The 26,750-nt window shown below is 38.6% G+C and overlaps 1 protein-coding gene across 3 annotated transcripts in view; it reads right to left on the bottom strand.

Moving 5' to 3' along the window:
• RAB3GAP1 (RAB3 GTPase activating protein catalytic subunit 1) overlaps positions 1-26,750 on the bottom strand; it is a 90,774-nt gene that overhangs the window by 20,658 nt on the left and 43,366 nt on the right. For 2 of the 3 annotated variants that reach the window (XM_058664425.1, XM_058664427.1), the window contains exons 8-17: positions 20,963-21,062; positions 16,202-16,283; positions 15,013-15,081; positions 13,291-13,364; positions 10,470-10,562; positions 9,835-10,004; positions 6,914-7,003; positions 6,353-6,525; positions 4,646-4,700; positions 4,053-4,418 (exon numbers count right to left, since the gene is read on the bottom strand). In XM_058664425.1, the coding sequence (XP_058520408.1) occupies positions 4,053-4,418; positions 4,646-4,700; positions 6,353-6,525; positions 6,914-7,003; positions 9,835-10,004; positions 10,470-10,562; positions 13,291-13,364; positions 15,013-15,081; positions 16,202-16,283; positions 20,963-21,062 (1,272 nt within the window). The remainder of the gene's footprint in view (positions 1-4,052; positions 4,419-4,645; positions 4,701-6,352; positions 6,526-6,913; positions 7,004-9,834; positions 10,005-10,469; positions 10,563-13,290; positions 13,365-15,012; positions 15,082-16,201; positions 16,284-20,962; positions 21,063-26,750) is intronic. The other variant, XM_058664426.1, reaches the window with a different exon arrangement.

Raw genomic sequence — 26,750 nt, 5'->3', positions numbered from 1 at the left:
GGCAGATCAAATTTAGAGAGAAGGAGAAACAGATCTTCTGTCCACTCCCCAAGTAGCTGCAACAGTCAGACCTGAGCCTCTCCAAAGCCAGGAGCTAGGAGCTTCTTCTGGATCTCCCATGTGGGTACAGGGTCTCAAGGTTTTGGGCCATCCTCGACTGCTTTCCCAGGCAACTTGCTAATTGGCGTGGGAAAGCAGAGAGCTGAATGGGAAATACAGCAGCCAGGATGTGAACCGGTGCCCATATGGGATCCCAGTGCTTGCAAGGCAAGCATTTATGCTTTACACCATTGCAGAGGGCCCACATCACCCAACAAATTTGAATTGAGAGTCTCACAGAGGTATTCAGAAGTGAATACTACTCAGTAAAGCAGTATGGTAGAGTGGATCCAAGATAATGTACTTGCGTATCAATCCAGTTGTGTGAATTTAGGCAATCATGCAACCTTTTGGCAAGGCACTGTCATGAAAAATAAATCCTAAGACATGCTCAATCAACACTAACAAGGGAAGAAATACTTAAAATTATTTTTTTTTCTTTTTAAACATATTTTTATTGCATTTCACTTGGTGAGACCATCTCTGGTCTGAAGGTAGAGCCGGCAGAGTATCATCCCAATCAATTAAAAGCCCCAACATAATGAAATACTTAAAATTATTAACTTCCTCTTCTACTTTCTCAATGACTAAGAGAAATTATACTTCTCAAAATATCTCATTCACAAATTATGGGAACTTCTTGTCAAGGAACACATGTAAAAGTAGAGGCCTTCATTCCTTCTATTAAGTGTACTTTTACAGAGTGGATTAAATTGTTACATGTGATATCAACATATCATATGAGCAAAAGTTCATGTTCTAGCTGCTCCAATTCCAACCCAGCCTCATGTTGATGCACTTGGAGAGGCATCAGAGGATCATCCAAGTCCTTGGGTTCCTACCTCCCACATGGGAGACCTGCTCTGGAATTCCAGGCTCCTGGCTTTGGCCTGAATTAGCCCTGATCACTGCAATCATTTTGGGGAGTGAACCAGTAGATGAAAGTATTTCTTTGTAACTCTACAGGGCTACAACACCTGTGGGCCTCATGTGAGATAGTTAAGGGAAGGGCAAGGGTGGGCTAATTGTTCCGACTGGTGCAAGCAAAAATTAGAGTGGGTGAGGGATGGTTGGACTTAGCCGCAGCATCAGCTAGCAGAGGCTGCAATGGGAGCTAATTCTGTCAAGTCAAATGCCAGAACCACCTGGAGAGTGCATAATCTGGGAATGGGAGTGGCCTAGTAGGGAGATAGGGGGCACCTCCCTCGGGATTACCACTCCTACTGGAGAGCATGAAAACCAGGACAGGGGCAGGGGGGTGGCTAGACAGAAAGGCACCTGCCAGTAGGTCTGTGGGCTGGATAGTAGGTTGGTTGGGCTGAATTAGGCTTCAATGCCCATTGACATGTATGAGAGCTAATTGGGATGTGGGACAAACTGAACAAGCCTGCGGTACATACTGGCAATCATGGGAACCAGGGGTAGGGTGCAGAACTGGTGGAGGTTATGGGGAGTCACCCTAACCAGGCTGCAGCTCCCACTGGTTTGCGTGAGGACCAAATATGAAGTGGGTAGGATCGAGCTGGACTGCAACACCCATTGGTTCACGTGGAAGACAGGGCTGGAAACAGAACTGACCCGGCAATAGCAACGATTAGCATGTGCATAAGCTGATTGGGGCAATGGACAGTGTCAGACCTTGTACTGGCAAACTCACACAAGAATCAGGCCTGGGATCATCTCAGATGAAGTTTCTCTGGGGATCCCTCCAACTGAACTGCTGATCTCAGAACCCCAACCATGAAGAGACTGTCAGCCAGTGGACTCTGAATAGGTTTCATCGCGATTGGAACAGCAAGATTGGCAGCAATCCAGACCTGTTGAACTATCAAAACTGCTTGAGCAGGACCCCCAGAGTGTGCCTCACATCGGGGACCTGGGATGGGTGGGAGGCTGGGTGGGGCTTTTCCCTTTGTTTTTTTTCCCTGACCCCAGATACAGGGGAAAAAATGATAATATTAGTGTGGAAACAATGGTATTACCCACTTTCATCCTGTACCCTAATCAATTAAGTAAGATTATAATATATATATATATATATATAAATCTCAAAAAATAGAAAAGAAAAAAAAATCAGACAGAAGCATTCTGAGAATCTGCCCATGAAAACAAGATTACATAATCCCTCATGAGAACAAAACTCAAAACATAATAGGTGGATTACAGAAGAAAGGGAAATATGGAACTTCAAAGAGCTAGCCCAGAAACTGATTCCATGCAAAACAATCAATTGAGAAAACAAGGAAGTAGCAATAGTTAAGACGGGACACATTTACTGGGCACAATATCTGAGTTTCAAATAAAGGAAGTCACTTAAAGTGTAAACATTAGAAAAAAAGAAATGTTCAATATCAGTTACCTACATTTCTAATGCAAGGAACTACAAAAAAATTAAAAGCAGGAAAAAAAGAAACCAGAGAAGTAGAAAGTGGAAAGTAAGGGCCAGCACTGTGGCACAGAAAGACATTCCTAACACACTGTTAAACACAATGTCTTACACTGATACACACATTTAAAGACCCAAACACGCTGGCACTGTAGAGCATTCATGGTACTGGCTCCTGATGTCTGGGCGCAGGTTCTAGTCCCAGCTCCTCTGATCCAGCTCCTTGCTAACAGATCTGAGAACGCAGCAGAGGAAGGCTCTCTAAGAGCCTGGGCTCCTGCCAAGCACATGAGACCCAGGTGGAGTTCCGGGCTCCATGGTTTCAGCCTGGCCCAGCCCTGATCATTGTGGACACTTAGGGAGTGAGTTAGCTAACGGAATGATAGAGACAAGGGGAGAAACAGATACTCTAATTCTGCCTTTGGAAATAAAGTCTTAAAAGACAATGGCAAAAACAAATCCATAAGCCACATATCAGTATGAGGTATTTTTAAAAGTTCATAGGAAGATGGAATTAAAAGTTTAGGGCCTGGCACAGTAACCTTGTGGCTGATGTGCTCGCCTCGCATGTACCAGGATCCCATATGGGTACCGGTTTGTATCTGGCTGCTCTACTTCCCATCCAGCTCTTGGCTTGTGGCCTGGGAAGGCAGAAGAACATGGCCCAAAGCCTTAGGACCCTGCACCCGTGTGGGAGACCTAGAAGCTCCTGGTTCCTGGCTTCGAAGCAGCTCAGCTGCGGCCATGGCATCCACTTGGATAGTGAACCAGTGAATGGAAGATCTTTCTGTCTCTCCTCTGTAGATCTGACATTCCAGTGAAAATAAATCTTTAAAAAAAAATTATTTTGACAGAAAAATATTTTAAAATCCTTGGCTTAACTAATCCCTCATTTTCATGAGTCACAGAATTTTTCTGTATCAAAGATGAATTTAACTTTCTGTTTTTTCCACTAACTTTTTAAAGCATTTGTCAGTGCACTGTAATATTCTAAGAAATATAATCCATACCAATAACAGACATTACTTTTAGGGACAAGAAGAGCTAAGTTCGTGGATGTTGGCTTTCACTTTTTAGACTGAATTTTTTTAAATGTAATACTGAATTACAATATAAAGGCTCACATTCACATACCATTTGCATCCTTTTACGGATTTTTTTTTTACGAAAAAGTGATTATTATGCGAAAACAAACTGCTCTTCCTCAAGGATGGATTTCTTGCTGTTCTATGTCGTAATAGTGCAAAATTACTTCAAAAGTGTATTTTTGAAGAGAGAAAAATGATTGAAGGATTTTATATTTGTTCTTTCCCTCCTGTATTTTTGGATTTTTGTCTGCAAACAGTTGAACACTACCACTCAGTGTCAGTGTAACAGATGAGATACTATCTACTTCAAAACACTTCACAATTTCAAACATGCAATTATCTTAAAGAATAAAAAGCATTTTATTCAAATATCAAATCTTGACTCTCGACTTTTTATAGATCTTCCCTTGCCCTGAGCACACCTACTAGAATGAAATTACGTAAACAACAAACACAGCGTGCAGGTCCGTGCATCCTACCTGGGTTACTGGAATGTAGAGGGGCTCTCCGTTATGCAGCAGCGTAAGTTTCCCATGCTGACGGAGACGTCCTTCTGGCTTTAGAGGTGCCACCTCCTTAGTTCCTCCTTTCTTGCCACTGTCTTGCCCATTTCCCTTAAGTTCTTCTGTATCACTTAGACATTCAAAAAATTCTTCTTCGCTGTCACTCCAGGAATCCCAAGATTTTCCCATCTCTCCCTTATCTGTATCTTTCAGATTATCCAGCCCCAAATGGTCTCCAGTTTTTCCAGCATCCTCTGAACATGTGCTGGTGATGTTATCTGGAGCGCTTGTCTTCTTCCCCTCATCACGTGCCTTCTTTCTTTCAATACAACAATTTAACATCTTAACAAAACAGAAATAACATTTATAGTTGAATGATTTTACAGAAAAATAAATATATCCACTGCCTGAAAAATTCATTTCCATTCTCTACTCCTCAGATTTTGATGTGTAACATCAGTGAGAATAAACAACTATATGCATGATGAAAACAGCTTATAACCCATTATTAAAGTATTAGCTCTGATTAAATCAGGAGTACATTTATATAGTCTATGGGACAACTTTACCTGCAGTTTCTGATGCAGCAAACAACATCTTAGATCTGGGGGTCCACTTGCTAATCTATCAGATAAAAATAGATTAATGAGAAAACAGTTTAGTTTTAGTAAAACTGCTTCAAATATGCATTTTTTTACAATACCATTAATTTTTAGGAATATTGACAAGAAATCAAAACCAGGCTTCTATAGGTAGGGTAAACAAGTTCCAGAGGGTGGGAACATTTTAATAAAGGCCAACAACCGCTTTATCCTCAAAGTCAACACATCATCAACAGCAAATATTAACGTATTTCAAAACATAATTACTAAGTGATATTTTTCAGGTGAACAGAAGAAAAAAAACTTTTAAAAAACACCCTGGAAATAGTTAGCAAACAATAACTTCTACTATGAAATAAGTCAGTCTACATATTGAGCTCACAATTTTCATAACAGATTCTTAACTATAAACAAGAACTCTGTTTCTTTCTCTCTCTTTTCTCCCTTCTCTTCCCGGTATTTATTTTTATTTGAAAGGCAGATTTACAGTGAAGGAGAGTCAGAGAGGTAAGTCTTCCATCTGCTAGTGCACTCCCCAAATGGCCCCAATAGCTGGAGCAAATCCAAAGCCTAGAGCCAGGAGCCTCTTTAGGGTCTCCCAGGTGGATTCAGGGCCCAAAAACTTCAGCATCTTCTACTGCTTTCCCAGGCCATGAGCAGGGAACTGGACAGGAATTAGAGCAGCTGAGACATGAACCAGTATCCATTTGGAATGCCAGCACCTGCAGTCAGATTAGTCTGTTAAGCCATGGTGCCAACTCCACCATTTAATATTTTCTTATCATGATCCTCCACAACATACACATGTATGCTAACTAGAATCTTTTACTGATTAAATATCAATATATAAATTTTACCAGAAAGCCATGAATAATCATTAATATTTAAAATCACAATTATCTCTAAATATGTTTTTCCTCTTTAAAAAATACATGTTATGGCACAGAAAATACATAAAATAACAAGGATTCAAATAAAGGACATCAATGCTGCATAGTAAGCTAAGCTTCTGCCTGTCCTGGCTGCCCCACCTATAATCGAGCTCCCTGTTTCTGACCTGGGAAAGCAGCAGAAAATGATGGCTCAAGTCCTTGGACCCCTGCACTCAGATGAGAGACCTCAAAGAAGCTCCTGGCTTCAGATGGGCTCAGCTCTGTCACTCAGGCCATTTGGGGAGTGAAACAGCAATGGAAGATCCTTGTCTCTCCTCTGTAAATCTGCCTCTCACATAAAAATAAAACTTAAAAAAAAAAAAAAAAAAAAAAAAAAAAAAAAAAAAAAAACACAGATTCAACTGGCTGTATTTGTTTTCAAACTTCTATTTGCATGTGATACTATAAGGATACTGTGTGTATATGGGCATGATTCAAAGTACCTGTAGACACAATACTATTTTATATGAAAACATCATAAGCTTTTTATATTAAAAACTTCCATTAAAAATTTGTAATGGACTCTTAAAACTTTACACTGTATGAGTATTGCAGAATTCAAATATTCCTGTATGCTTGATATTTAGCCACCTTCTTTTTCTATTACAAGTTTGCTGCAATGAACATCTCTGAATATAAACATATTCACATTCATTACCAGGAGAAAATTAATAGGTCAAAGTCCAGTGTCTGCCAGAAATAAAAAGTTCCTTTTTATATAATTTAAAATTGAAAGTATTACCCTGGAATCAGAAAATTGTTTTCCCATCTGAATCGCATTTCGAGAACAAATTCCTGCCAGAGGTGTGCCACTCCTTTTAACCCTCCATGGTAGAAATTGATCATACAAAGGCACAATGCCAGCTTGTATGTTAAACTGTCAGATGGTGCTGATTTGAATTGATTGTAGAGATTCTACATTTTAACAAAAAGGAAACAGAATCAAACTTGTTAAAAGGTTTACATGTATTATTAAAAAGTATCTATGCACTGTCTGGTTTCAAACAACAATCTCCTGCAAAACATAAATTTAATGATTTCATAATAATTCTAAAATGAGAGTTCTTCAGCTACTATGCACAGTATATATGTAATATTTTCTCATCTTTTTCAGAAAAGTTATTGCTGTGTCAATGTTCTGTAGCAGATCATTATCTGAGTAGGGGTCACGATTTCCAGTTCAATTTTCCAGACATGATTTTAAAAACAAAAGGATACTTACATTACTAAATCAGAAACACAGCAATCTCCACAAATGTACTGCATTTAAAATATTTTAATAGTAAGATACAAACCAACTTACATAATCTTCACCGTCTGATAGAGGATTACTAGTGTCTGCTAAAGAACTTCCATCCGTTGGTTTATCAGAAGCAGCATCAGGGAATAAGAACTTGGGAGGAGGAAACAAGTTAATTGCACTTTAGATCACATATCCCATTCCTGCTGATTTTATAACCATATTTGACTTTTTAATGACTTTTGCTATTGAAACAGTGGAAATGTTCTTAATTACATGGGCTAGTTATTTCCACATTCTCATATTTCTTTTTATCTTTTAAAAGTATACAAAATTTCAGTGACTTGTCAATTCCAGAAATTACAAATATTTCTTTTTTTTTGTGCAATTTTTTATTATTATTAATTTCATTGCATAATGTGACACATTTGTTTTTATGCACTGGAATTCCCCCCACCCCTCCCCAAACCCTCCCCCCACCCCCACGGTGGATTACTCCACCTTGTTGCATTTCCATAGTTTAAATTCAGTTGACATTCTTTCATTGGAGGTTTTGACCAATCATAAAGTCCAGCATCTTATTGTCTTGGTAAGTTTTCTTGGTGAGACCATCTCTGGTCTGAAGGTAGAACCAACAGAGTATCATCCCAATCAAGTAAAAAACCCAACATAATATTTACAACCATTTACAACATTGTGGCATTAATTGACATGGTATTGATTAACCAATGTTACTAGAGAAACGCATGTTCTCGGCCACAACCTGTGACTTCCTCATGGACATTTCAATTTTGGTTTATATTTAACCATGTTCTATATACCTTAGAATGGCTATATATTGCTATTCAGCTGTCTCTTGTCAATTTCAATGTTAGTATTTAGCATTTTATAGCATTGAAGCATGATTTTGCTGAACCTGGTTGTTTTTCGGGTAGTCTAACTCTATAACTTTAACAGGACAAATGTCAACAGTTTAGGTGAACGGTTTTGGGAGGGGTCAAATATTTCTTTAAAACAACCACCTGGTTCTGTGTATGTATACTCTGTGTATATATCATCCATAGGTTTTCGTACATGAAATATTGACAAAAAAAAGAAAAAGACACCATCGTGAGATGCCCCTAGAGAAGCAGTCTAACCTGGTACTGACGAAGGTCTTTTTCTGTCTATTTGTTCTTTTTGTTATGTATGGGGTTGGGTTAAGTAAAACTGGTAGAAAAAGTTCAGTCCCCACAACAAGCTATATAGTCTGAATAAAATCCAAAGGATTTGTAAGTAAAAAGGAAACTTGTCTACAGAAATCTCATTCCTTCCACTACATTCTTCCAATCTGTTCTGCGGTACTACTGGCTAGGTATTCCTCTTACTATGCATACGTTAGCACATATTATAGAACATGTACAACAGACTTTTCAAAAATAAGAACTACTATGCACCAAGCATCAATGCACGGCACATTTATAAACAGTATCTTGTTCTCATACCACAGCATGAACTAACTATCACTGGGTGCATCCCATCATGCCTTACTCAGAAGCCGTCCTAGTTCTCTGTTCCATGCTAATTACTGTAAACCTCTCTAGACTGCTGTCAAAGGAATCTTTCAAAAATAGAATTCAGGCGCCAGTGTTGTGGCATAGCGAGTTAAGCTGCCTACTGTAATGCTAGCATCCAACAGGGGCTCAGCTGCAAGTCCTGGGTGTTCAACTTCATTTCCAATCCAGCTCCCTGCTAGTGTGCCCTAAAAGGCAGCAGAGGACCACCCATGTGGCTGGGCTCTTGCTTCTGTGGAGGAAACTTGAAGAAGCTGCTGGCTCCTGACTTCAATCTGGCTCAGCTCTGGCTGTTGGGGCCATTTGAAAAGTGAGCTAGCAGACAAAAAAAAAAAACCTTTCTGTCTCTCTCTCTGTAATGCTGTCTTTCAAATAAATGAGTTATTTAAAAAAAAAAATCCACAATTCTAATCTTCTGTTTAATGTATACTGAACCCCTAAGATGAAGTCTAGTGCTTCATGAACAGGTGGTTGACAAAGCAGTTAAGAATCTGCTTGGGATGCCTCCCATATGGGAGCCTGGGTTTGAGTCCCAGATATACCTCTAATTACAGTTTCCTGCTAATGCCCACCCTGGAAGGCAGCAGGTGATGGCTGACCCACTTGTGTCTGCCACTCATGCAGCAGACCCAGATGGAGCTCATCCACTGGTTAGGCCCTGGCCCAGGGCTGGCTGTTGAAGGCATTTGGGGAGTGAACCAGGAGGACGGATGAGATCTCTGTCTTTGTCTTTTTCTCCATCCCCCTCTTAAATTAAAAACAACAAAGTACACTGTTTCAGATGGCAAGCTCCAGTCTCCTCTCAATTTTTTTTAAAAGATTTATTTTTATTGCAAAGTCAGATATACAGAGAGGAGAGACAGAGAAACATCTTCCATCTGATGATTCACTTCCCAAGTGACGGCAAAGGCCAGTGCTATGCCGATCTGAAGCCAGGAGCCAGGAACTTCCTCCAGGACTCCCACGTGGGTACAGGGTCCCAAGGCTTGGGACATCCTCGACTGCTTTCCCAGGCCACAAGCCGAGAGTTGGATGGGAAGTGGAGCTGCCAGGACTAGAAGTTGCGCCCATATGAGATCCCAGCTCATTCAAGGCGAGGACTTTTAGCCACTAGGCCATTGCGCTGGGCCAAGCTTTCTTTTTTTTAACTTCAGGATTCAGCTCAAGAGTTTCTGCTTGGAAAGCTTTACCTGATTCCCACTAAGCAGACAAAGGCAGATGACCCCCTGTGCAGCATTCTCACCCTCTTTTGCTAGACTTCTGAAAGGTCACATGAGTTTTAATTTGCATTTATCTTCCCTGTTTTCCACTACATTTACGGTAATTCCCTGACTGTGGAGACCTCACTTCATTCAATCTACCAGTAGTCTCAGTTTGCCAATGAGTACATGCTTATGCAAATACACACGTAAAGAAAGGCCGTTTAGTTACCAAGAGAATGGTATTGAGCACATCGTTATTCAGTGGTGACTCCTCCACACCTCTGTGTTTGCGTATTTTCTTCTTTGCAGTGTGTACCATACTTGAAACTGATAATTTATGGATTGGAACAGGTGCTGGCTCTGTCAACTTTGACAAAGCATGAGAAATATCAGCAATTTCTATAGAAATAATAGAAATAAATACAAATGAAATCACACACCTTATCAACCTTTACAAAATATCTTCAAACAACGAATAAATTGATGGTTCTATATTTTCATCATTCTTTCGTCTTAGTTTTAGATGGGCTCAGAATTATAAAAATTTAATAACTACATTAAGTTTTGTATAGCAATCAGTGACAAAGGTGCCACATAAATCATTTTTCCCCAAGGAACTTCAAAAATAAAACTTCAAAACTCTGCTCTTTAAAATGTTAATTTTTTCTGGGGGAAAATAAAACCTTAATAAATGTACTTAATATCTTTAACAAGCTCTGGATATAACCTAGAAAGAAATAGCAGCTGTCCATCCATCAAAACTTGTTAATTCAAAATGAGGAAATAGATGAAAATTTGTTAGAAAAATATGTCAAAGAGAGTAATATACATTTGCAAGTAACATGAAAAAAAAAAGTAGGTCACCTCTTCCTTCTTCCTCAAATGTGGATCGTCCAAGAATCTCATCAGTTGATTCCTTTCGACGGCAAATTTTAAAAAACTCTGTGACAAAATCACCTATATAGAAAAACCATTACTCATTTTTGACATTTAGAGAAATGTGTCCCATAAATTAAAACACAAGTCTTTTCACAAATGCTATTTACCAGAATATAAGCCACTTAGTTTTTCCAAAGGTAGTCATGCTCTTTTCTCTCCAAGTCCTAGGATAATTTAAACTTTTTTTTTTTAATTTTTATTGGAAAGTCAGATTTACAGAGAAGGAGAGACAAAGATCTTTTGTCCACTGGTTCACTCCACAAGTGGCCACAACAGCCAGAGCTGAGCCAGGAGCTTCTGCCAGGTCTCCCACGCGGGTGCAGGGTCTCAAGGCTTTGGGCCGTACTGAGGCCATAAGCGGAGAGCTGGAAGGGAAGTGGAGGAGCCAGGATACGAACCAGTGCCCATGAGATCCTGGTGCATGCAAGGCGAGGTCTTAGTCACTAGGCTATGGCATAGGGCCCAGATGTCCCAGGATATTAAAAAAAAAAAGCTGTTAGAGTGGCCAGCTCAAAGTTAATCCTCTGCATGTGGCACCGGCATCCTGTATGGGTGCTGGTTTGTGTCCCAGGTGCTCCACTGTGATTCAGCTCCCTTGCTAACGGCCCAAGAAAGCAATGGGGGATGGCCCCTGCACTCATGTGGGAGATACAGAATGAAGCTCCTAGTTCCTGGCTTCAGATCAGTTCAGCTCTGGCCATAGTGGCCATTTGGGGCATGAATCAGTGAGTGTAGGATCTCTCCTTTGTCTCTCTCACTCTCTCCAAGTCTGAATCACAAGTAAAATAAGCACATCTTTAAAAATATTCTTTGGAATTTTTTCTACAATGAAAGGAAAAATAATTGTTCCTAATAATATTTAACATATATTGCAAAGAAACAAATAGTATTTATTAAATTGTATATGTTGGCAGAGTGTATTATTATATAAATTTAACAGTCATCTGTTCCCAACTGCTCCTCTAAAATTAGAATTTTGAATCCTACAAAAAATTAAAAATTCATTTAAAAAAATCAAAAATATTTTCTAAAGAGTTACAGGTATATTTGTAAAACGAATTTAAGGCTTACCAAAAACCATGAGCACAAAACTACAAAATCATGAATGTTTTTTATCTTTTAGAATTCTAAATTTTGCAATTTAGAACCAACTAGTTCTGAAAAAAGCTATAACATTCTATGAACTTCTTCAGAAACATAAAAATATTCTGTAATCCAAGCCTAAAAACTAGTCAAAGTAATCTGTGAACATGGAATAGTAATCTCACAGGAACAAATTTTCAATTCTAAGGTCCCATGAAACTACTGTAAAAGTCAGTGAATAGGAAACACTATATTCAGAAATAATTTTAGAAAAATAAATTTTAGTAAACAGTTAATAACATAGTCAGTGCTTAAGCAATAGAAACTATTATGCATGTAAAGTACACACAGGCAGATAATCTAATCCTCACAATGAACCTATGAAAGATGTACAACTGTTTATTTTATTGTGGGGACACTGAGGCATGAAGAACTCGCTAAACTAGTGAATCTAAAGTTTGTAGTAAAGTTTGTCCAACTCTAAGACTTTTATTATCTGCTCTTTATTTTCCTGGACAAATTTATTAACATCAGGAAATTTTACCTTATGCAACCCTGCTGTCACTGTATGGTTACATGGTTATTAAAAATGGCAACTGATAATTATCAACTGATGAATAGTATATGATGAGTGACAAAGAGTTCATGAAAATAATGCTTTAGAAAAATGCATCCTTATAGCCATCAATAAGGATTTTAATAACTCTACCGATTAGTGGTAATGTTTCAGGTGATATGGAATGAAGATAGTAGGGACAAACACAAGAAATGAAGAAAATAGTTTCATGTGTAGTAAAACACTACAGGGGAAAAACACAGAAAGGCACAATAAGCAGAGGGGCCCAGAAGACTTCATAAAAGACAAACCTATACAAAAAGGGATTGGAGGGACCGGCACAGTGGCATAGTGAGCCAATCCTCCATTTGCAGTGCCAGCATCTCACATATAGATGCCCGTTCATGTCCACTCCCCTGCTTGTGGCTTGGGAAAGCAATGGAGAAAGGCCTAGGTCCTTGGGCCCCTGCACCCATGTGGGAGACCTGGAAGAAGCTCCTGACTCCCAGCTTTGGGCCAACTCAGCTATGGCCATTGCAGTCATTTGGGAAATGAAGCAGAGGATAGATTTCTCTACCTAAGTTAAAAAAAAGGGGGGGGGGCGGGGAATACAAGTTCCCATTTATTGTTGAGTAGCAATATTTTCCTAAGTAATTCCATGTATTATTTCACTGAATCTTCATATGATGTCTTTTTTATTTATACTTTTCTACTGTTAGAAAATAGGTTTGCACAAGCAGTGTCACTCTAGAAGGTTGTCAAAATTAGTGCTCCTTATATATATCACAGTTCCAGAGGGATGACAGAAGCAAAAGGGGCTCCACGGACTAAAACGGGAAGGAGGGGGAGCAACAGAAAAGCAGAAGAATTAACATAATATAATGAGAGCAATGGAGAATTCAGAGATGTAGCATAAAGTAGTTTAAACTGAAAGAAACAGATTCTGTTAGCATTAACACATCAGGATTCAATGTTATTGGCAAATTTTTTTCTAGATGATGCTGAGGAGGCAAAAAAAAAAATTACGGGGGCATAGGTAAGTGAACTAAAGTGCTCATTTATTCAGACTGGCAATATATTAGGAAAGGAGCCTAACATATATCTTACCTAGCAAACACTGAGGGTTATCAGCTTTCCGAACTCTAACAGACCAATGCGGAGCCTGCATAGGATCCAGATCACTGAAATGAGAAACATTAAAATCCGTAACATCCATGAACTCACCAAAAAGCAGTCTGATGAAGCACTGTGTAGAGGGAGAGCAATCTCTACTGCCTCCCTTAAACATAACGGACATCCAGATACATCTGGGTAAGCTTTTCAAAAATAAAATCTGGGGTTCGTGTTGTGGCACAGTGGTTAAAGCTGCAGCCTGTGATACTGGCATCACATATGGGTGCTGGCTTGAGTTCTGCTGTTCCATTCCCCATCCAGCTCCCTGTTAATATGCCTGGGAAAGCAGTGGCAGATGGTTCCCAGGTGGAAGACGTGGAAGAAGGTCCTGGTTCCTGGCTTCTGGCTTTAGTCTGCCTGAGCCCTTGCAGCCACTTGGGAGTGAACCAGCAACTTAGAGAGCACTCTGTCTCCCCATTTGTATCTGTAGCTCTGCCTTTCAAATAAAAAAAATAAACCTTTTTTTTAAAGCCACACTCAAAATAAATCTTAATAAAATCTTAAGAAATTTAAAATCTTAAAAAATTAAAGTTCTTAAACCAAAAATAAAACACATAAAAAGAAATACCAACAAAGTGAATATAATATTACTTTGAAAAGGCAATGTCAGATTACATTTTAGGAATAATGAAAAAGGAGTAAGAAATAAGCAAACATACACAAGTATTTTAAATAACTGGGTTTTTTTCTATCACTATCAACAGAAAAAAAAGAATACAAAAACTTGCAGAAGATCAACAAACGTGCCCTATTTTTTTTTAAAGATTTATTTATTTTTATTGGAAAGGCTGTCAGATTTACAGAGAGAAGGAGAGACAAAGAACTAGTGTTCATATGGAATCCTGGGGCTTACAAGGTGAGGGTGTAGCCATTGAGCCATTGTGCCAGGCCCACAAGTGCCCAATATCTTCAACAGATTATATTACAGTGCGCCCATTCAAGGGAATACTATAGTAGCAATCAACAAATGACCACAAAGATTGACACTGATTGGCATGAAAGATATAAAAAAGTATATTAAAATGAAAATAATATATAAACTTAAATTTTTAAAAATACATGAAACTGGTTATTTTTAAGTAACAGGATTATAAGTAATCTTTAATTTTCTTATTTACGCTCAAATGATTTGACAAAGAACACTTTTGTTATGTTTATAATAAGAAAATACAACAAATTTGTTTTAATAACAAAAGAAAATGTCTTATTCTTCACTACCCTATATCAAGCATGAGAAGGTACTAAAATTGTCTTCTTTATCTTCTTTCTAGATAATGCTTGCTGAAACTTCGAAGTTATCTGCGTTGCAAAGGAATGGAGGGCCAAAAAACCACACATTCAGAAGACTACCATAATCGGTCCCTGCCACCCACAGGGCTAATCAGGATGGAACTCCTGGCCCAGAGCCTTAGCCTGGCTCGGTCATGCCTGCTACAGCCATCTCGGTTGTAAACCACAATACAGAAGGCCTCTGTCTCACTCTGCACTTCTCTGTAACTCTTTCGAATAAATAAATACATTAAAAAAAAGAACAAGAAAAGAAAAGAAAAAGCAATCTAATCAGAAACTGATACAGATGTAAAAGGAAAACTGCTAACCACTTGGCAATTATTCTAGTTAAGTTTTTTCATCTCAATGCATTATTAATGCACTTACGAATAAACATCGTTATCCACAATGATTCCTTCAGTTAGATGAGGCCATGTAGTTGCTAAATGAAGTTCACTAAAATAAACAAAACATAAAATTTAATCCTTAACATACCATACATATAGTACTCTGATTCAATAATTCTGCTTCTAGAAGTGTATCCTAAAGAATCAAAAATATACATGAAAGTATGATAAGTGGCTTTATTATTGTATTATAGCGAACTATAATACAACTGGTTTAGCAAATGACAGCACTTACATGCAAAAGTAATGTTCAGACATGAAAAAAATTGTTACACATAAATAAGCTGTAAACAATACAAACATGAATGGATCAAAAAATGTGATACATATGACATCCATCCACTGGCATATTTACAACCATAAAAAGCAGTAAAGTACCAAGTCAGGCTATACAACATGGATGAACCCAAAACCATTAAACTAAGTAAAAGAAACCGAACACCAAACGCCACACTTCATACGGTTCCATTTGCATGAAATGTCTAGAATAGGTAAACTGACAGTGACAGAAAGCAGATTAATGTTTGTCTAGAACTGGAAGAGATAGGAAGATCATGTAAATTGGGATTGTGTCTAAAACGTGAGGAGTTTTTTTTTATTTGAAGCAATGAAAATGCTCTGGAATTGCACAGTGGTAATGACTGTGTAATTTACACATTAAATTGACTGATGCAAACACTGAAACACTAAATTATACATTTTAAAATGGTTAATTTTATGGTTGGTGAACAGTGTCTTGATTTTGAAAATTCACATTACACATCAGGAGTTGGAAAACTTTCTACACAGAACCAGTGTAAGTATTTTAGATATTGTGAATCATGTACAGTCTCTGCAGTATTTGTCTTCTTTTTGTTTTCTATTTTTTAATAACGCTTAAAGCATGAATATCATTCTGAGCTCACCAGTCACATAAAAACATGTTACTGGCCAGATCTGGCTCAAAAGCCATGGTTTGCCAAAGTCTTACTGTAAATAAATTAGTGCATTTCCCAAAATCCTATAAATGCAATAAACACAGCTGGAGTGGTTCTATATTCCCAGCACTATAATCATTGTGGCAAGTTACAATATCATGACGCATTAGCAAATCACCATCACTATCAATTTAAAATAACTCTAAAATTCACTCAATAGGCTAAAATTCTTACTACCCAATAGGCTCTTACCTAATAGGATCTTCACAGGCACCAAATGGTAACTTGCCAAACTCCAAGCCTCCAACTTCGCCTCCTACAAGGGCATCTATATCTGAAAAGAAACATCTTTTCTAGTATTTTGCAAATTAAAAAGAGAAAGTAAGTAATCTAATCAATTTAGGTTAAGTATTATAGAAAATTACTGCTTTAAAAACATCCACTACAAAGCATATACAGTCAAGCATTAAAGACTTCTCCAGATAACAAGAACATTAAAGGCATGCATTTTTTTATTTCTGCACTGTTTTTAAATAATATTTTATTGTTTTCTCGATTCTGAAATATTTGCTAAATATTACTTGAGAAGATATTATCATTTTTTCCTCACATTTTCTAAGATTATGATAAATGTAATCTAAACACAAGTCTTACCTAGGTATTAAAAATTTAGTCACCAAGCTACATTAATCAGTTTTGCTGTCAATAATTTTTACATAATATATTAGCAAATTTGTCTTCATTAATAAAACTCTATTCTGGAAGACAGCAGATAGAAATATTTAAAGTTCAGAAAAAAAATTCTTCTTTAAATTATGAATAGAATCTGAGGTCAGATCCCACATCCCTTCCTAAGTAGTGATGAATACTTCCTAAAAACAAATAATTTATTTCTCTCTGAAATAATTGATGGTAGTTTTTAATTATTCAGTCTACACTAAGAATTACTAAAATTAAACTCTAATATTGAGTAATGAACACTTCCCAGATATGTTAAAATCATGTTTTGCATTTATTAACAAGCTAAGTTATTCAAATCAGTCTTTAATATAGCTAGATTACTTGTCTCAGCAAGTTATCTTAGGTCAGATGGTTTCCTTTTCCCAAATTATAGAACGCTTAAAACAAAGAAGATCACAAGAACTTTATTACAAAATATGAATTTTAAGAAGTTTCAAAATTTATAAGCAGCATGCTTTTATATATTAGTACGCTAAAAATTATTGGAATAGTACAAAAACTTTAACTGAATTAAAAGTGGAAAACTAACAATGTGGGATGAAAAGAACCAAGAGATTCAGCTTTGACTATGGTTCATATGCAAACTTTATGACCTGATCTTCAACCTATTACTTTAAAGAAACAATTTCTTTTAAGAAACATATGGGGCTAGAGTAGTGGTAAAGCAGGTTAAATAGACGCCTGCAATACCAGCATCCCATGTTGGAGTCCCAGATGCTCGAAGTCCCATCCAGATCCCTGCTAAAGGCCTGGGGAAGCATTGGAGGATGGCCCACGTACTTGGGCTCCTGTCCCCAGGCAGATTCTCCAGGCTTTGGTCCTACTGAACCCCAGTTATTACAGTCATCTGGAGAATCAATCAATGGATAGAAGATTCTCTCCCTCCAATACAACCAAGAAATCTTGAGGAAAAAAAAAACACATGCGTATCTAATAGATAATAGCCACCTCAAACATGAAATGATAATTACATAAAATACGATATAAAATGCAAACCACATTGTGTGGCCTACATAACTTGTAGATCCCTTCTCCTTTCAAGGGAAACATGTTAAGAATTTCTGTGGCCTTCAAGCCACTGAAACGGCCTGGGCAAACAACCATCAGTGAGGAATTCCACATGGCTGACAGGAACCCTGCTACTTAGGCCACCACTCACAACCCCCAGAACGTGTACTAGAAGGGAGCTGGAACAGTCAGCGGAGCAAGCTTTAGAAGCTAGGCCTTTCGGTCTGGGATGAAGGTTCCCAAACAGTGTCTTAATCACTAAGTCAAACGTCTACCCCGATTACATTTTTAAGATGCAAGTTAAGAATCCTTTTGTTGGCATATGGGGGGGGGGGAGAATCAGGAGCAATCCTAACAACCTCTTAACAGGAGGTCACATGCATAGAGCAGGGGGGGACCTCAGAGTGGAGCAAGAGGACAGAGGGGACTTGTATCCCAACCCTGAAGACTCCCGGATCCTCACCAAGGACTATCAGTACAAGCACCGAGGGCTACATCCCAACTGCCAAGGAGATCACGGGAAATGGAGTGCCTTCGGAGGCCAAGAACTCTGAGGTCATCCACCCCCATCTAGATCTACCACATGGGATGGAAGAAGCTCAAATCCTGCCTTGCAGGATCCAAGGTCATCGGAACGACAACCAGGAGCACTGAGCAGTCCGCAGAAACAGAAGAACAGTAAACTTCTTTCGGGACTAGGGCGAGGAGCATTCTCTTGTCCTTGCTTGGTTCTGAGTTTGGGTCCCCACCCTCTCTCGTAATGACCATCAGGATCGCTCCAGAAACCCCTCAAAACAAACAAACAAACAAAACTAGAATAGACAGAGAACAACAAGGAAAGCTTAGAAACAGACAGGAAACGGTCAGCGGGGATGCACTTATACCTCACTGGGAGGGACACAAAGATTAGTTACTCCTCACTGGGGTATTGAAGATTTCTCTGCACACCCCTCCTAAAACTGTTCACCTAAACTGTTGACATATGTCTTGTTAGAGTTATAGAGTTAGACTACCTGAAAAACAGCCAGGTTCAGCAAAACCATGCTTCAACGCTATAAACTGCTAAATACTAAAATTAAAATAGACATGAGACAGCTGAATAGTAATCTATACCCATTTTAAGATGTATAGAACCCGGTTGTATATAAACTAATAATTGAAATGTCAATGAAGAAGTCACAGCATGTGGTTCAGAACTTGCATTCTTTTTTTTTTTTTTTAACATATTGGTTACTCAATACCATGTCAATTAATTCCATAATGTTATAAACTGTTACTGATGTTATGTCAGGGCTTTTAATTGATCGGGATGATACTCTGCCAACTCTACCTTCAGACCAGAGATGGTCTCCCCAAGAAACCATTGAACTTATCTGGACAATAAGATGCTGGACTTTATGCTTGGTAGATGCTTGCAATGAAAGAATCTCAACTGAACTGTGGTAATGCAACAAGGTGGAGGAATCCACCATCGGGGGGGCGGGGAAGAGCAGGGGGAAGGGTGGGGGAAACTCAGTGCCTATAAAACTGTGTCACCAATAAGGAATGCCAAGGTGAGATGAGCCGTACCAGATGTGGTTGCAGCGCCCAAACAGCACATGTGATAATCAGGGGAAGGAGGCAAAGCTGACAGGGGAATGTGGGCTCCCCTGCTGGACAACTACTTCCATTGGAAAGCATGAGTCGGGATGGGGGCAGATCAGAATAGGCAGTGCTACAACACCTGTGGGCCTCATGCGGGCTAGATAAGGGAAGGGCCACGGTGGGCTGACTGTTCCGACCGGTGCAAGCAAAAACTAGAGTGGGTGAGGGTTGGTTGGGCTAGCCGCAGTACTAACTGGCAGAGGCTGGCACTTGGAGCTAATTCTGTCAAGTCAAATGCCAGAACTACCTGGAGAGTGTATAATCTGGGAGTGAGTGTGGCCTAGAAGGGAAATAGTGGGCACCTCCTTCGGGGCTACCACTCTCATTGGACAGCACAAACACCAGGACAGGGGAAGGGGTGGCTGGACAGAAGGGCACCTGCCAGTAGGTGTGTGGGCTGGATAGTAGGTTGGTTGGGTTGAGCTGAGCTTCAATGCCTATCGACACGTGCGAGGGCTAAACAGGATGTGGGACAGACCTGACAAGCCTGCAGTGCGTACTGGCAAGCATGGGAACCAGGGTAGGGGGCAGAACTGGTGGGGGTTATGAGGAGTCGCCCCAACTAGGCTGAAGCTCCAACTGGTTTGCCTGAGGACCAAATATGAAGTGGGCAGGATCGAGCTGGACTACAACACCCGTTGGTTCACGAGGAAGACAGGGCTGGAAACAGAACTGACCCAGCAATCCCAACGACCAGCATGAGCATAAGCTGATTGGTGTGATGGACGGTGTCGGACTCTGTACTAGCAAACTCACACAAGAATCAGGCCTGGGATCATCTCAGATGAAGTTTCTTTGGAGATCCCTCCAACTGAACTGCTGATCTCAGAACTCCAACCATGAAGAGACTGTCAGCCAGTGGATTCTGAATAGGGTTCATTGCGATTGGAACTGAGAGACTGGCAGCAATCCAGAACTGATGAACTATCAAAACTGTATGAGCAGGACCCTCAGAGCGCGCCTCCCGTTGGGGATCTGGGATGGGTGGGAGGTTGGGTGGGGCTTTTCCCTTTGTTTTTTTTTCCCTGACCCCAGATAGAGGGTAAAATGATATTTATGTGGAAACAATGGTATTACCCACTTTCACCCTGTAGCCCTTGACACTTTGTTCCCTAATAAACTAAATTAAAAAAAAAAAAAAACTGTGTCACATAATGCAATGTAATCAATAAAAAATAAATTAATTAATCAAAAAAGAGAATCCTTTTGTTTCCCACTATGTATGTATAAATACGTATTATTTTTCTTCTTTTGCCTGCCTTATTTAGCCCCCTTCTTCAAACTCAACTCTCTGGGAGACTTTCTGTATACATTTCTCAGTTTATGAATGACTTTTCTTATTGTTCTAAAAAAAAACATTTTTATCATACGATGTTCCATAGTAGGGGATGCTTCCAAATAATTGGCTTCCAAAGACAGGCTGTAAAATACAGAATAATTATATCTCTACGAAACTTTGGAAACTTTCTTTACAAGAAAAAAATGACAAATCAGCAATTTAAAATAAATTACACATATTTCTAAGGTAAAATTTTTGAAATGGTTCAGCAATTCTGGTTACTGAATATATTTTCTTCTATTTATATTCAGTAAATTAACTATAGTTCTATATGATCTCACCTGGAGGTTGCTGAGGCCAAAAGTATTGTTGCCAATCCTGAAGTACATATGTAAGTCGAATGGCAATGTTTACTGGAGGCAAAGGAGTTAAAGGACATCCCTAGAAAACATAAATGAAGATTATAGCATATAACTGTGAATACGCCTACTCTATTAAATTCAACAACAAAATTTCAAACTTATGGAATAGGTAAAACATTACCTTTATGAAACCTATATTTTCAGTTTACTCTGTTATACAATATGTAAATCTAGCCTTAAAGAAGGAAAAACAGGATGGTGTGTGGCATATTGGGTTAAACTGTCACCTGCCTACATGCTGGCACCCTTTATTGGAGTGCTGCTCTGCTTCCAGTCAAGTTCCTTGCTATTGCGCCTGGGAAGGAAGTTGAAGATGGCACTTGGGCCCCTGCTCTCCATGTGGGAGAACTGGATGGAATATTTGGTTTTAGCCTGGCTCAACCAACTGTCATGGTTATTTAGACAGCAAGCAAGCAAATGCAAAATCTCTGTCTCTTCATGTCTGTCACTGTGTCATTCAAATAAATAAATAAAAATTTTAAAAATAAACAAATAGGATCCAGCATTGTGGGCACAGCTAGTTAAGCCACTGCCTCTGACACTGGCTCCAGTCCCAGTTGCTCCACTTTCATCTAATGTGCCTGGGAAAGTAGTGGCAGACGGCTCAAGGATTCGAGCCCCTGTACACACATGGGAGACCCAGGTGAAGTTTCTAGTTCCCTGGCTCTGGCCCCTGGCTCAGCCCTGGCTGTTGCTATTATCTGGGGAACAAACCAGCAGATGGAAGAGCTGTGTTTTACTTTGTAACTCTGGCTTTCAAATAAATACCTTTAAAAATAAATTAATAAGATAATAGGAAAATGTTACTTATTAGAACAAAAGGGGTAGAATTTATAAATTCATTTCTATGGAATAAATTCTCACAAGCCAAAGCTTAAAAGGCACATTATGAATAATCAAAGAGAAGGATCCTATAGTAAGGAATTGTACTGGCAAATGTTAGAGCTAGATCTAAAAAACATTAATAAGAACCACTATACATTAGTCCATGAGTTTGTTGCACAAGACATTTGCATAACTTTTTATTACTGATTCCATACATTTTCATTTGATAAAAAGGCTGTAAAGCTAAACAAATGTTGTCAAAACAACATAAAACAGCAAGTTACTACACCACTCTACCAGGAAAGGAGATTTTAAATAGCCTGAAGAAAAAATATTCACTCAAAATAGTTTTTATAATTTAAATAATGAAAGAGCTTTCTACTATTATTTCAAATATATTCAACGTGGAAGAAAAATGGTAACTTTTTTGCTTTTAAGACTGATTTATTTATTTGAGAAAGAGAAAACTAGAACACTTCCCTCACCCGCTGGTTCACTCCCTGAATTTCCACAATGGCAGGGGCCCAGGGAGCTGCAGACTGGGAGTGGAGGATGAGTGAGACTAAAGCCAGGCCCTGGGGATGCAAGCTGGCTCTTTCAGGTGGGGCCCCATTACCGAAGCCCTCACTGCAGCCTCCCTGCGTCTGCATTAACAGGAAGCTGCAGTCAGGAGGCAGGGCTGGAAATGGTATTCTGACAGGAGAGGCAGGCATCTTTTTTTTTGTATTTTTTATTATTATATTTTTGACAATCTTTACATAGTTAATTATGGAGAGGCAGGCATCTTAATTGCTGGGCTAAATACCCACTCTAAATACGCTTTCTAAATTTCTTTTTAATTTTTAGTAAAATTATATCTTAATTCTATTTTCCATGAACTTTAAGATTTATTTATTTGAAAGAAGAGTTATAGAAAGATGGGAGAAAGAATCATTTTCCATCCCCAGGAGCTTCATCTGGTCTCTCATGCGCGCATGAGCCCAAATGCTTGCCACCCTCCACTGCATTCCCAGGCACCTTAACAGGGAGCTGGGTCAGAAGCAGATTGATTCCTGGCTAGGAATCAAACCTGGCAACTATATGGAATGCTGGCATTGCAGATGATGGCTTAACTCATTAAGCCACAATGCTGGACCACCAACTCACTTTTTTTTTTAAGGAATCATTTATTTTTATCTAAAAGGCAGATTTACAGAGTGAGTGAGAGAGAGAGAGAGAGAGAGAGAGAGAGAGAGAGAAAGAAAGAAAAAGAGAAAGAGATCTTCTAATCCGCTGTTTCACTCTCCAAATGGCATCAACGGCCAGAACTTAGCTGATCTGAAGCCAGGGGCTTGGAGCTTCCTCCAGGTCTCCCAAGATTATTTAAGAAAATAATCTTAAATTATTTTCAGGTCAAAAACTCCAACTGTAATAAGTAGTTATGCTGAAGCGTACAATTCTGCCTGTGTAACTTTAAAAAACTGAGAGCGGTGTAAACTTATATTTTTATAAACAATAAAAATACACAAAGTTTGTGGGAGGGTTCTTTTAAAAGTTCATGGATTATGGAATAAATACATTTGCTTTTGATGGAAAACAAAAAAAAAAAAAAAAAAAAAAAAAAGGGATCCAAAGACTTCAGCCATCCTCCACTACTTTCCCAGACCATTGGCAAGGCGTTGGATCAGAAGTGGAGCAGCAGGGACTCACACCAGTGCCCACACAGGATGCCAGAATTAGAGGTAAAGGATTAGCCTGGTTCCCACTAACTCACTGTTTAAGGAAATACTAAGAATAGATTTAAAAATATGATCTATAAAATAAAACAAAAACAAATTAAAGCCAGTCTTAAGATTTAACCAGAATTTTAAACTAAGATGAATGGGTCACACATGCAAAATAGATGGTATTATCAAATCAGTTAACTAAAGAAAACTTAGATTGATCTCTAAATTCACTCAAAATCATAAAAGCACTATTATCCATGGGTTTGCAATTTGCATAGCAAGTACAGCCATTGGCTACAATGTCAGCATTCCATACTGGTACGGGTTTGAGTTCTGACTGCTCCATTTGCAATCCAGTTCCCTGCTAATGTGCTTGGGAAAGCAGTGGAAGATGGTCCAAGTGCTTGGGCCCCTGCACCTACATGCAAGATCCAAAGCCGCTCCTGACTCTTGGCTTCAGACTAGCCCATGCCTGGCCATTGTGATCACTTGATGAATGAGCCTACAGATGGAAAATTCTCATTCTCTCTGTCATTCCTTCTCTCTTGACTTTCAAACAAACAAAATAATTTTTAAAAAGATGTTATCCTATGATCAGATTTTCTCTTCACATTGCTTAGTCTATACTAAATGGAACAGGATAAATGAGCCTAGGCATCACCTAGGGAAAAAGCAGATGTAATACCAATCTCCACATTTAACTTATTCCCATGTGTTACTAATGCTGCTGCTCTACAACCACACTATGAGCAGCTATGAGGTGACATTTAGCTCACAGTAGCATCCATAAATGTCACTACATTAGATTTAACTGAATTTAAATTCAACCTGAGGTATTAATTTAAGAGAGATGACCACATAAAGGCAAATTTGGGGCTGCTGTGTTCTGGGCAAGCAAAATAATATTTTAGCAACTTTTTAGTCAGGTGCAGATATTAAACAAATGTGCACTCACAGTTAGGTGCCAATGTCCTTCTGCAGTAATGAAGAAAGATTTCAGAAAGAGACAGCTTGGCTCAAACATAAATTAAGAGGTCTCTCTATCTGCTTCTCCCTGTAATTCTGCCATTCAAACAAAACTAAATATTTTTTTAAAGGTAATTTTTATAAGGACAGTAGAGTCACCTATTGGGTAGCTTAAAGTTTGCAGAAATCCTTATGTATCCAACCAGGTTACATTTATTTTAGTACAATTCACCTGAAACCAAGTTTCAGGGAGGTTTTATAAAAGTTTTGTTACATTTTTCTCAGGTTTCCTTTTCCTTCCTTGGAATCTGCTCCTGCCACTATGACAGGAGATTTCTTTCTTTCTTAGATTTCCTCGGGTTTGTTCCTTTCTTGGAGCCTCCTTCTGTCACTATGGCAGGAGCCCCTTACTTTTTCTCCTATGTAAATCCTGTTTTACAAACTTAAAAAAAATTTTTGTTAAATAAAGCTTTTGACAAGTGATGTGACAAACTGATTAGAAATGTTTTTTTAAGTGTAAAACTATAAACAGCCAAAATCTAAGTCAAATTCCACAGATCAAGGTAGTCCCTGATTTCAAAACAGAAATTCATCTATCTAGAACAGTCACAAAAAGGATCAGAAAATAATTTTCATTAATGAACTATTAATACTTATGTCTGGCCAGAAATATGACATATAAAGGTTAAATAATATGCTCTCTAGAATACACTGTGTTTTTAAATGAAGATAATCACAAGAACATGTTGTCAAAAGTCATTTTGAGTTAAGGAAATGGAAGGGGAAAAGAGTCTTAAATTTCCTAACCTGGTTTATGGCATTACATTAGGGTTTCAATCAAAACCAGTTTTATGATTGTTCTTCACTATTCTTCATGTGCCTAATTTAAACATTAAACTTTATCATAAACATGAATGTATATAAAAACATATATAGTTTGGCACAATCCAAACATATACAGTGGGACATCCATATTCTTCAGATAAGGGGGACTACTTTAGTGTAATGAACACTCCTAACTCCCAGCAAGCCAACTATTAAATTCCATGCATACATATATATGTAATATTTTGACTGAACCTTTAAACATTGACACTCACCTCTAAATACTTAAGTATGTAATTCATATTTTACCATAAAGGTTATTTAATCCAAGACATTTAACACTGATATTTTCTAACACATAGTCCATATTAAAATTGTCCCAACTATCTTAATCCTATCCTTAATACGTATTTTGATCCCACAGCTAATCATTCATGCCCGGCATTAACTGTCAGATCTCTTTAGGCTCCTGTAAACAGCTCCTACCCCTTTGGCCTATAGTGACATATAGACATTTTAAAGTCTCAATCAGTACTTCGCAAAGTAGGTCTCACTTTGGAAATATGGGCATATTTCCTCACATTCTGATTTATGTCAAACATGTTGGCATGAATACTACACAGATAAAAACATAGTATCATACTGAATGTGTCACATGATGTTTGTTAATCAAGTTGGATCACTTGCAGCAGGTTCTGTGGTACAGTGTAATAAGTAACTGCCTGCAGCACAGGCATCTCCATTGAGCACCAGTTTCAAGTCTAGCTGCTCCTTTGCCACTCCCCGCCTAATACAACTGGGAAAGCAGTTTAAGATAAGCCAAGTGCTTGGGGCCCTGTACTCATATGGAGACTTAAGTGAAGTTCCTGACTGCTTTGGCTTTGCCCAGCCCTGGCTGTTGTGGCTACATAGGAATGAATCAAAGGAAACATAATTTCTCTTTCCGCACACCCTCACCTCCAGCACCCTGTATCTGTCTAATATTTTTTTAATAACAGGAAAAAAATTTTTAAAAAAGTTTGATCAATCAACAGTTGCACTTAAAATATCTCACTTAATTGGCCTCCTTACAACTCAAGGGTAATTATTTCCTTAGGTCAAAAAATACCACCACTAACTGCTCACCTGGCATTATCCTCTTTTTTATGGGTGTTCACAAATAGCACCTCAACTTAAATCCTAATTCTTCTCCCAGAGCAGCATAGGCAAGTCCTCCACATCTCTGTCAGTGTTTTTATAGACCACTACAGACCTATTCTTTCCATCCCAATAAGCTGAAAGGCTCTCAGTTAATAGAACATCAGATTATCTCTAAAATCAAATCAAACAAAAGTTTAAAAAAGAGCCAATTCAGACCCAAAAGGGCTCAACCTTCCAGAAGTCGG

This window comes from Ochotona princeps, chromosome 5 (assembly GCF_030435755.1).
Source record: "Ochotona princeps isolate mOchPri1 chromosome 5, mOchPri1.hap1, whole genome shotgun sequence".
In the NCBI taxonomy this organism is placed as follows: domain Eukaryota; kingdom Metazoa; phylum Chordata; class Mammalia; order Lagomorpha; family Ochotonidae; genus Ochotona; species Ochotona princeps.
The sequence above is the reverse complement of the archived record's forward strand: the minus strand, read 5'-3'. Positions and strand labels throughout refer to the sequence as shown.